General features: G+C 48.2%; 1 protein-coding gene across 1 annotated transcript; it reads right to left on the bottom strand.

Moving 5' to 3' along the window:
• Positions 1 to 268: 268 nt before the first annotated feature.
• MEAK7 (MTOR associated protein, eak-7 homolog) lies at positions 269 to 11,362 on the bottom strand. The gene is made up of 8 exons (XM_082233325.1): positions 11,147 to 11,362; positions 8,111 to 8,304; positions 6,257 to 6,487; positions 5,752 to 5,896; positions 4,999 to 5,439; positions 2,933 to 3,051; positions 1,629 to 1,808; positions 269 to 485 (listed from the first exon to the last, which is right to left on the bottom strand). Exons 2-8 carry the CDS (start codon positions 8,279 to 8,281, stop codon positions 360 to 362), a joined length of 1,413 nt encoding a protein of 470 aa, XP_082089451.1. The 5' UTR covers positions 8,282 to 8,304; positions 11,147 to 11,362; the 3' UTR covers positions 269 to 359.
• Positions 11,363 to 12,164: the final 802 nt, after the last annotated feature.

Raw genomic sequence — 12,164 nt, 5'->3', positions numbered from 1 at the left:
TTTCCCAACAGGATTCTCGAAAACTCCCTTGAGCTGCTCACAGACGAAATGTGTGACTAAATAGTGGATGCTAACACTGATCCAAAGGAGGGGGAGGGGCATGGACCTGTCTTCATTTATAATCAGCAATACCCTTGATTATTAAGAACTACCTAAAGCATGCAATCACCCCATCTGCCCGCCACAGACAAACCATCCCGCTACGCAAAGGATTTGTCTCCTAACCAGACAACATGCAACTCTAGGAAAACACATTACACTTGAGCGGTTTGTGTTATCGAGTTTTCACATGTGGTGTTGGAGAGAGATCAGAGACTGCTCTGCACAAAGCATCAGGCAAGAGCTTCCAGGCCTTGTTCTCAGTTGTCGCCCCCGTCTCCATCGGCCGGATCCCGCAACCCATCGCTCTTCCGGACCTTCCCAATCATCTCCAGCAAAGCCTGGGCCTCGGGGTCTGCGTCCAGGATGCTCTTCTGCCCCGTGCCCTAAATCGAAACCCAGAAGGCAGGTTGGAACACCAAACAAAATAAGAATTCAAGGTCATGGTCAACCCATCCTGGGGCCCTTTCATTTTCACATCACGTCTGCGTTAGAAGGAAGTTGTTATTGCTTCCCTGTGCAGCTCTCCCCCCCCCCCCAGCCATCCCTCTGCAAACAGCAGGACAGGTACTTCGGCCCCCGCCCGCTTGCCAGCCTACTCTGTTGGTCCAGTCAAACAGGTTGGGTAAGGTCACGGAGCTTCCTGAAATGACTGCAGAAGGGGACCCATGTCAGAGCGTGATCTCTGATTGCTAAGAGGAACCCTTGGGGCACCGCTGGGGGAAGGAAGGAAAGGAACAAAAAAACCAGCGCATGCACCCACACCCACATGGTATTGTTGCCAAGAAACTTAGCAGATTTTCTGTGCCAGGAAAGCAGTATGAAAATGCCATTTTCCTCTCCAAAACTTTTAACGGACGATTAACTCTAGTCTTGCTGTGGAAGTGGGTGTACCTGTCTCTGCAATGGCTCTTGCTGCTGTTTTGATTGCTGTTTGGCAATTAGACTTGTCACTGGTGTTAGCACTGAACATAAGAGTTTTCTTTTGCTTTTAGCCTTTTCATACGTGCACAGTGGTATCATAGAAAAGTGCTGGCATCCAGAAGCCACACACCCCTTTAAGGGGAAACACATCTTGTGGCCCACCAGCCCAAAAGAAATAGTACAACCATGCACAGCAGCCCACTGTGGCCTCAATAAATCAGCTTTTGTTATCCAAGAGGACATGACACAAACAAGAAGACATGACACATCACAATACTGATCACCCGTCTGCAGACTGAGTGACTCAAAGGAGTCGGGGAACTGCAGGCATCACAGCTGCCTGTCCACTCAACCTCCTTTCCTCAAACAGGAGACTAGCACTGTTGGGTGCCATTTACACAGCACAATGCCATGCCTGGACTGTGGGTGCTTCCTGAAGGTTCCCACCCTCTAGTGCAACATCCCTTAGTGTTGATAGGGATGGAAGTTTGCAAGCTGTTTTGACTCAGAGAGTTCATGCATGAGTTTCAGGGGGCCACTGACCCACTGTCCAGCTACCTCAAGGTTATTGTTTAGCTAGAGAGACAATCACAGTGGTCACTTACAGTGGCACTTTCTGGGAGGTCTCCCACCGCCCAAACCTCCATGGCGTCCAACGTGAAGTTCTCCTTGGCCGACAGCTGAGGGCTGTTGTACGTGGTGCATCTGGGCTTGGCTTTGCTGTGGCCCCTCCCATAGTTGCTGTCGATCCACAGGCCGAAGTATTCATGTTGTCCACCCATGCCCTAGGAAAGAATAACAAAGGGGTTTAGCCGACGCACTGCAGCATGCAGAGTCTGCCCCTTAACTGAATGACCCTATCAGCGTTGGGTGGGGCTGGAAGGACATGCTATGGCAATCCACCCAGAGGCAGGCATGCTGGCCCCAACATCACCCGACCCATCTAAAATGGGCCTTGCTGGGTCAGACCAAAGTGCTACTTAGCTCACACATCCTGCTTCTTGCAGTGCTCAATCATCAGATGCCTCAGATAATCTCACAAGCAGGGCAGGAAGGCAACAGCACATCCATGCCACTAGTCCTCAAGAATTGGTGGCACATTACCTCTGAACAGGGAGGTCCTGGATAGCAACCATGACTAGTTGCCTTTACAGGCCTCGCTTCCTCCATGAATTTATCTAACCCCCTTCCAAAATGATCTAAGCTAACAGCCATCATCACACCTGCGAAACAGTACCTTTCTTTATTGTTCAAAGCCATAGGCTATTTGATACAGAAACAGCAAGACAGAATACAAGTACAAATCAGTTTCCCTTACATCAAGCACCACACCGTTTTTAAGTCAAACTACACACTGAAGGGGAATACCTAAGAAGAAAATACTGACAAAGAAGAAGCAATAAAGAACACCTCTTCCTATTCAATAGGATTTGGGGAGAAAACTCCCAACAGGCTCTCCTCTGCTGAACTTTTATTTTTTACACTAACCTTTTTTGCATTTCTATCCTTTCAACGTATGCATCCCTTGCTTCTTCTTTTTTAATGGTTGCCTACATTTCATCGTTTTTTATATTAAGAATTTGTAATTCTGGAATCATCTAGCTTCCCTTGTTCTCTGTATTTTGCCTTGTAAAAAAATAAAATAAAAGCTCAACTAAATAAATATAGGCTTTCGGTCAGATGCTCAGCAAAGGCCATCTGGCCAACCACGCACATGCACACACACACACACAAAATCTGGACAAGCAGATCAAGCACACAATCTGCCCAACCCACAATCTTCAAGTGGTGTGATCCAGCAAAAACTGACCCTCACAGTCGCACTACAGAAGAGGACTAGATTCCCCAGGGTGAATGAAAGTGTCGTTTTACAAGACAAGGCTTTATCCTGCAACCGTTTTGTACTTACAAGGCCATTCGGCATTGTCTGCTGCCCATGATTCAGGTACATGTAGTGGTCGTTGTAGCCGGTGTAAGTGAAGACCTCAAGCGAGGGGGAAACAGAGAACAGAAAGCATCCGTTGTTGCCTGTAAAATGACAGTGGAAGGAAGAAGGAGCACAGACCAAATAGCAAGGAACAGAAAGGAAGGCAATGTAGGGACACAGAACAGAGGAACCTGCCTTACACCGAGTCAGACACTTGGTCCATCTAGCTCAGTATCATTGACACTGGCTGGCAGCAGCGGCTCTCTAGAGTTTCAGACAGAGAATACTCCCAGTCCTGCCTGGAGATGCCAGGGATTGAACCCGAGATCTTTTATTTACGGTAAATGCACAAAGAAATTTTGAAACGCCAGCACTTGTTGCCAGTTGTCTTCCTGGCCGAAATTATGGTGCTTAAACTGACACATAAAGCCCTGATTGGCCTGGAACCAAAGTTTTTGAAGCAGACAAGGGTCTCCTACTGGCCCCTGCATTAGATATGGCACCTCGTAACCCCACAGCTTCTACTGCTAATTTTCGCCTGTCGCCTGCAGGGCAGCCAGTATTAAAGAACCCTCTTTACACCCTGCATAGAGGTCTGGTGAGGCAGAGGCAGGAGAGATGCAGGAGAGGTGCACTGGAACAAAGGAGCCTGCCTTATGTCAAGTCAGACTATCAATACATCTAGCACAGTATCCTCTGCACTGAGTGGCAGTGGCTCTCAGGGCTGTCTTACCCATAGGTGCTAGGGGTGCGGGGCACCCGGTTCTCAGGGGCACAGGCCAAGAGTCCGGGGCCCAAGAGTTGAGTCCAGAGAAGAGCCTGTGCATTGGTCAGAGCACCACGGCGGGCACTTCTGCTGCGGGCAGCTCTGCGCCGTGAGTTTGGGGGTGACTGAGCCAGCGAGACGCTGAGGTGGACGGCCAGCTCCGTCCTCCTGCGCACCTAGGACTGGGCAACCTGGGGGGGCGGCGGCGCCGGGCGGACCTTTGCACCCCGGCGTCGCATATGCTTAAGACAGTCCTGCCTGGAGGTGTCAGGAAATGAACCCTTGACCTTCTGCATGCAAAGCTACAGCTCTTTCCCGGAAGAACATATTTACTCTACGTCCTAGGCGTTTTGATCTCTCCTGAGAATACTCTCCAACTTAAAGAGAGTTACAATAGTTCTAATCTCAGCTGAATCAAAAGCAACGGCAGGGTCGCCATCTAGTGGGAAAACAGTAGCAAGTCATTTTGACAGCATGCACATTTAAAATAAATAAATCTGCGAAGTCTGCAATTCTGTGCACACCTGCCTGGGTCTCCAACTCACTAAAACCAATAGGGACTTAAACTGGGAGAGTCAGTGGGAAGACCCCAGGCAAAATGTGGTGTTGGGTGCAAAACTTCATCTTCCCCAGAAGTTCATGTTTGTCTTGTCAGTGAAGACAGGCTTGAAAGAGAGAAAGGGGAGAGGCGCATCACGCACATGTGGCCCTCCAGGTCCCTCTCTCCAGCCTTTGGGACTCTCAACAGGCCACACCCCCTCTCCATGGGCCATGTCCCTCTCAGGCCCTGCTAAGCAAAAACATGTGCTTGGACTCTAACAAAGCTTCTTGCTTGCCTCTATGAAGGACAGAGAGGGTTGTGGAAGAACCACCCTACTGTCAGAAAGTAAAACTTGCATGCATTGTTCCACTTTTGCCCCTGGAACACGGCCCCTGATAGGCAACCTCAGCAGGGAAGGCAGCCTTCTGGCAGGAACCAGCACCAACCCTCCTGCCCAGAGAAGGGAAAGCCAGCTAAAATCTCTGAAGAATAGCGGGAGAATGAGATTTCCAGGAGCCATGGAAATATGGTAAATTGCACACTTTGCCCAATTTATACAAATGATCCTGCTTTTGTTGGCAAAGAATTTGGGTTGTCTAGATACAGAATTTTCTAGACAATGCTTTTTAAACAGGATGTACACCGAGCCTTGCCCCATAGCACCTGCCAGAGGAGCAGGGTTGAGATTTTGTGAAATGTGAGCTATAGGCTGAAAGACGTTGGGTCCACAGGCATTCTTACCTTGAAACTGTGGTTTAACCACCCAGGAACACGATGAAAAACCACCAAAGACGTAGCCATCCGTGTCCTTCAGAACCAGCACGCAGGGCCCCTGGTTGACAATGTGCCCGCACAGCTGCGTAAAGCTCTCACCGTGAACCTGGGAGGCAAAGAGGAGCCTCCATTTGTGCTGGAGCTCGGAAGGCAAGTGAGAGTTGATGTAGGTGACGGACGGGATGTTGAGGAGGCTGACGAAGCGGCTGCCTCTGACCCCCTGGCACTCCGGAAGCAAAGGGAAGGTCTCTTGCTCTTGGTCCGGGAGGGAGTGCAGGATGGGCAGCCCCTGCTGGACGGCCACAGTGAGGAAAGCGGAGACCTGTGGAACCCGGAAGACCCAATCCTCAATGCTGCTTTCGTCACAGGCAGCATCCAGCGCCTGACCACCCTCAAGCCTCTTCCCGTCTGCAGCAAGAAACAAAAGTTAGAGGTCAGTAGCACCAGGAAACCTGGTCAGGTCCAAAGGAGCCACTGCCAAACCTGACCACTGGATCCAAGGGCTTTAAAATGGATTAGGAGTAATGGACAGAGGAGGAAAGGTCTATTAGTAGCTATGTTGTATTCCAGAGGCAGGAAACCTCATGCCCAAGAGCCAAATGCAGCTCTCTGCGCCTCTCTGTCTCCCAAGCCACAAACCCTGTGGAGCTCACAATGGCCACCAACCATCGCCAGGGCCTACGGCTAAACCAAAGCGAAAATGGACATTCCGCCACTCACCTGCCGATTTCAACTCCGACACTAACTGAGACGCCAAAGCTTTTATTCCTGTGGTTGAATTCTGCACATTCTTCAAGTTCCAGCCCTTCAGCATCTTCCTGTAGCTCAGGACGTGAACCACAGAGCCAACCAGATCCTCTGCAAACTTCAAGAGTTTAATTTTGTTTTCCTACGTGGAGTGTTTAAATGGCAGGTGTACACACAAAAAAGGAACAGAACTCCTAACGAGGGCAGAAATTAATACTTAGAAAAGGATACTAACAGGGACTAGTACGATACGAATAACTACAGCTTCTGTATCTGGCACTGGAGAAAGACAGCAGTGGCTGAGCATCTGCCTTCCTTTCCTTTTGCTAAATTTGTGGACAATTCCTGGCTTCTAGGTATTGATTCCTGGCTTCCCAGTCTTGGTTCCCACATCCATCACCTTGCCCCATTTCTGCTCCAGTCCCTCTTCCTCTCTCTTACAGGCAAATGGAACACACTGGGTTTTTTCTCTTCTTACCTCAATGATCTGACTTCCCTTCAGGGTGCTGTCCGTGTTTGATATCATTTTCATGACGATGCCTTTCTTTTCCTCGGTGTTGCCTTTGAAGACTGCCGACATGAAAATGACAAACTGCTCCTTCCCCACCTGCCCGTTGGACCCAGGAGACTTCTCAGACAGAGAGATGCTCTTCATCCCATTGTACAGCCGGATGACCATTGATTCAGGGAGGGCCTCCTTGATGTGGGCCTAGAGATAGATGGAAACGCAACAGGGAAGTTCAGCCATCCAGAAGGAACAAGCAGTCTCCAAAGTGGCAGGAGCTCACTCTGCACCAAATGCAATGCATCCTGATGCCAAGGAAGGGCCATCTCTCCTCTGGCTCCCCTCGCTGTATGTCTCTTTGTTTGGGCCAACAGGCAAAAGGAACAAGCCAGCCGCTCATTACACATTCAGCATGCCAGGGATACTTTCACATTTTGGATTTCTACCTCTGGAAATCAGCTCTTAACCGGCTTGGGAACAGGCTTCCCACCCAGCATTCTGAGCCAGACTGAGTCACAGTTTGATCTGGTATAAAACTGTTTCCCAGGCTCCTTTCTGGATAGCTCAGTTGGTTAGAGCATGGTGCTGATAACACCAAAGTCGCAGGTTCGATCCCCGTAGCTGCATATTCCTGAATAGATGATCCTCCAGGTCCCTTCCAACTCTACAATTCTATGATTCTCAGGCTGCAGCGGCTACACTTTTTAATTATTTGCATGTTAAATTTCTATCCCACTCTCTTCCCAAAGGACAGCAAGCCACAAAGCAACATATACTGCAGACATCCTGGATTAACAGTCAATGCAAAATAATTCCCAGGATTTGCAGGACAGGGAAGAAGCTGCAGTGGCTCAACTTGAAGAAAGCCAGATGCCTATTTGGTTTTTTTTATTTATTGCATTTATATCCCACCTTCAAGGTGCTGAACATGGTTCTCGCCCTCCTCATTTAATCCCCACAGAAACCCTGTGAGGCAGCTTAGGCTGAGAGACAGTGACTGGCCCAAGGTCACCCAGTGAGCTCCATGGCCGAGTGGGGATTTGAACCCTGGTCTCCCAGGTCCTAGACTGACACTCTAACAACTACGCCACCACTCCAGCTACATTATTCTCCCTCTCCCTAACTCCCCTCCCCCGCACCTGTCACTTTTCTATTTCTTTAAAAGTAATCAGTACAGTATCACTCATGCAACCCACTCCAATGTGCTGCAGCTCATTACTGGGAGATCAATGCCTTATATCAGGGAAGCCAGTGTATTCCATTATCACCAACTACTGGACATGCTAGCTGGGGCTGATGGGAGTTGGAAGTCCAACATCATCTGAAAAGCTACAGGTTCTCCACCTCTGTGTAGGAGCATCCTCTGTAAAACAACATCACGACTACAAGCCCTGACTAATCTTAGGAATATAGGAATCTGCATTATACCAAGAACTTTTAACTCCATCTAGCTCAGTATTGCCTGCACTGACTGGCAGCAGCTCTCCAAAGTATCAGGAGGGGCAGGGGGGTGCTTTCCCAGCCCGACCTGGAGATGCCGGGGATTGAACCTGGGACCTTCTGAATGCAAAGCAGATGTTCTACCATAGAGCTGCAGCCCTTCCACTGCAAAGTGTCCAGGAGACCGAGACAAAGCTCAAGGAATCAAATCTTGCCACTGCTGTGAATTCGGTAGCTGACTTTAAGCAATTTGTTTAAGGTCATCTGCACTATGCAAGGCTACTGCAAATATTACAGTAGGAACGTGTCCACAAAGTGCTGCAAATACACAAAAAATTATCAGATAAGGCTAAGCATGCTAATTGTCAACCAAGCTTTGTTTCTTGCCTTGAGCATCGTCAGAGTCACACCCTTCTTGGCTGGTTTGCCCCCCTTTCCTCCGACAGCCTCCCCGGACCCGGATAAGGCAACGAAGACGCTCTCAATGTCGGCTTGTTCATCAGGAAGGAACCGCGAGAGGTGCTTCTGGTAATGGCTGCTGCTTTCCACGTTCCCCATCTTTTCCAGCAGATGGTGGAATCCTACAAGGATGATGAAAGGGAAAAGGAAAGAGACAAGCATGAAAACGGCGGCAGGGCTCAGAAGGTACCAGTCCCAAGCGGTGTTTCAGGAACAACCAGAAAAACCACCGAAACGGGGGCACTGCCAAGTTGCAGCAGTGGGGGGAGAAGCAGACGGTTCAAAGTCATTCTGCAAAAGCACAAAGGCTTCAGGGTCCTGATCAAAATGGAAAAAACAATAAGGTTAAACAATCAATTTGGCTCATGAAGAATTAATAACGCCTGGCTGCAAACTGAAATCTATTATAAAGCGTCAAATGACCCAACAGCTCAGGGAAGCATGAGGGCTGAAGGCTGGATAGTAATTCTGCATGAAGTATGTGACCAACTTTGTGTGTGTGTGTGTGTGTGTGTGTGTGCACATGAGAGAGAGCGCAACAACTTAGAGCCTAAGAAGATCCCTTCAGGATCAGGCTAATGTCCCATCTAGTCCTGCATCCTGCTCTCACAGCAGCCAACCAAATGCCTGTGCAAAGCCCTCAAACAAGACCCAGACACAGGAGCCCTCTCCCCTCCTGTGGTTTCCAGCAACTGCTATTCAGAGCATTACTGCCTTTGACCATGGGGGAAGCATAGCTATAATGGCTTGTTGCCATTGATAGTCTTATTCTCCATGAATTTTGTCTAATCCTCTTTCAGATCCATCCAAGTTGGTAACCATCACTGTCTCCTGCTAACTTGAGAAAAGAATCTGCTTGCCTTCCAAAATGCCCCAAAGACAAATGTTACAGTAGAAGGCCTGGAAGACTGGAAGCCACAAGGTTGTAGACTGCCGACCAGGGGTCTGCAACCCGCGGCTCCGGAGCCGCATGTGGCTCTTTTACACCTTTGCCGTGGCTCCGGGGCGGATACTAGCGAGGGGAGGAGGCGCATTGTGTGCCCCGACACTCCCGACTGTGGCAGGCGCTGTACTGGCTGTGACGTCGCATGGGGGCGATACGTGCGGGACGCACCGTCCCGACATCACCTTCCCGCCCGCTGTCAGATCGCGGCTCCAGAGATATATTTGTTTTAAATGTCGCAATGGTTTTGCGGCTCCCAGTTTGTTTTTCTTCAGAAACGGGTCCAAGTGGCTCTTTTTGTCTTAAAGGTTGCAGACCCCTGCTGCCGACTATTGGCTTGCAATTCTATACTAAAAGACCACAAGTACCCACCCCAAAGAATATGCAGGAATCCACTGATATTGCATAAAACACTCCTTTGGAAGTGATGTAAAAGCTGTAACTGCATGCTGCAAAAGGTGCATAGAAAGTAGGAACTCCTCATGACAGTCTGAGCATCATCATCATCATCATTGGTTTGCATAGAAAAGGCCCAGAAGCAGAATGTTCTTTGTCAATAATTTTGATACATTTTAAGAGAATTTTTAAGCAGTTAACAAAACAATCAAGTGGGATATACATTTTGTTAAATAAATAAGTTGACTGTGTCGACAAAGGGGCTGTTTTCATACCATCTTCATAAATCAGCCTTTGGAAATCATGCTTCAGCTGCAAGCTTTCAAGCGCTCTCTCTTCATTCCTTTGAGTAATCCCATTGGGACATAATGAAAGAAATATTCCCAGCAGCATCAAACACACATGCCCCAAGCTCCCACTCTCTTGAGGTCAGGAGCGTAAATGAAAGCCTTTTTTAAAACCAAGTGTGAAACATGAGTGCTTTTCATTAAACGAGCGGCAGTGACAGAAATACAAATTAACGATCAAAGCCCAACAAGTATGAATTATTCACAAAGCGCAGCTACCTAAACCTGTCAGAGAAACACACACACACGCATTATCAGGAGCAACAGAAATACGTTTTGTCATCAAACAAGATGAACATTAATCTGTTCTTGTTTAGGGCAATCAAGCCAGCACTCCCATATGACATTCAGATCAGGACAATGAGACAGACGAGGAAGTGCTTCAGCTTAGAGCTGTAACCAGCTCTGTCCAATTCAGAATATATCCACTGAAATAAATAGCCCTAAGTTAGCCATGTCCAGTAATTTCAGTGGGTCTACTGTGAGTAGGACTGAGTTGTATACAACATCAGGTGGGGAGAAGCACACTACTGAATACCTAGTAGCCATCAATAGACTTCTCTTTGCTCATCTCTTATTTTCAACAAAATGCTGCAAATACAGAGGTGGGATCTGGGTTCAAATCTTGGTACGTGGATAAAAAATTAACCAAGTAAGGAAGGAGCAAGATCTAAGTGCAGGAAACAAAACACATTCCCCCCCTCCTTGACCTCATAAGCTGACTGTTGCAGCAACTGCTAAGTGTTGCAATTTACTGTTAACTTTAAGCACCACTTGGTGGAAAAGAAGGTTGCAAGCCATGATGCATCTTCACATTATTCATTCAGCCATTTAAACAATTTCTATACTTCTGAACTACAATTGTCTGCAATGGGTGATTTATGAATTCATAATTAAAACCACTCAGTTACTTTTGAATTACAATGAATGAATTGTTAATGATTAACATTATTAATAATGAAATAAATATGCTTCATTCCCAGCCTCTGTGATATACAGCTACACACAGAGATAATTATATATATATATAACTCTTTACAGTATTTAAACAAAATATATCCTATGTCACTACAATAGTCTCTAACATAATGTGTGCATGCATAATAGATAAAACACTTACATACCCTCAATTATACTCAGGTTCCTCAATTCATAATCAGTGACGTCCTCATTGATAGTCACACGTGCCACGCCCCCTTATTAATATTAATATAGGCCACGCCCCTCTCGTTACTATTCATATTTGAAACCCGCACCCCACCCCGCAAATATCCTCACTTGTCGGCGACGGTTCCTCAGGCGTGGACGCTCCCCGGACGGCCGATGTTCCTCAGCGGCGTCTCCTCATTCCCGCGGCAGCGCCAGCACCGCCGCCACTCTTGGCCTCTGGGGAGGCCTTCCCTTGAAGTACCGCCCCGCTGGCCGTTTGACTGACAGAACGCTCAGCCAATAGGGGACGCCGAGCTTTGCGCAGAGGCGGCTACTAAGGTCGGCATCATCGCCGCCGTCCGCGTTCTGTACTGCATCATCAAATCGACAGACTTGACATAGAAATAGAAAAAGGGAAGAGTGGGTGGAGCGTACTCGCGAGAGTGATGCTACATGGGCTCCTCCTCCTCCTGCCATTCACATATCTATGGTGACCCTTCCCCCGCTATGCATTGTCCTGGGAGTTAAAACGGAAAAGGGTTCGACCCTAGGCCGGAAGTTCTGATAAAAAACGGAAAGGGTGGACGGCTCTCTAAATTAATCTCTCTATGTTGAGGTGAAGGCCGAGATGTGTTCTCTCTCGCGGGAACTTCCTTCTAGGTGTCCCGCCCTCTTTTGTCGTCGTAGCCAATGGGAGCGTTCGTGGAGTAGCGGGAGAACAAATGAAGGCGCTGGTGAATTACGGGTTCGATTCCCGGGTGCGTTTGGACAGTCATGCTAGCACCAAAAAAGAAACTAGGTGGCATTTCTTGACGTTTTTACCTGGCTTCAACCTGACTAATGCATACATTGGCACTGCTAGCACAATGTGACATGTGAGGTTGGGCAAGGGTTACAGGCACCTATTGCATGCTGTCAATCATGCAGGAGTAATTAACTGGCACATTTCGAGCCCATGATTTCCCCCTCGCTGCTACAGTTCCCAGCGTCTTTAACAAACTGCAGTTCCCATAACTCTTTGGGGGGGAGTCATGTGCTTGAAATGTGCATTGGGTGTGCGTTAAATGTATGGTGTGGCTCTGCCTGTGGTGCCTTTCCGCAAGCCCAAAGTTAACACCAGCATTTTGAATGGAGGCTGGTCACAAAT

The sequence above is a fragment of the Podarcis vaucheri genome (genome assembly GCF_965113315.1).
Source record: "Podarcis vaucheri genome assembly, chromosome: 7".
NCBI lineage: Eukaryota > Metazoa > Chordata > Lepidosauria > Squamata > Lacertidae > Podarcis > Podarcis vaucheri.
This window is presented reverse-complemented; position numbering and strand designations above follow the sequence as displayed.

Excerpts from the sequence above, each read along its gene's own strand:
- MEAK7 (XM_082233325.1), bottom strand. The coding sequence starts at position 8,281 with ATGGGGAACGTGGAAAGCAGCAGCCATTACCAGAAGCACCTCTCGCGG. Across the intron at positions 5,897-6,256 it reads AGGGAAGTCAGATCATTGAG|TTTGCAGAGGATCTGGTTGG; the intron begins GTAAGAAGAGAA and ends AAACTCTTGAAG. Across the intron at positions 1,809-2,932 it reads AGACAATGCCGAATGGCCTT|GGCATGGGTGGACAACATGA; the intron begins GTAAGTACAAAA and ends ATTCTTTCCTAG.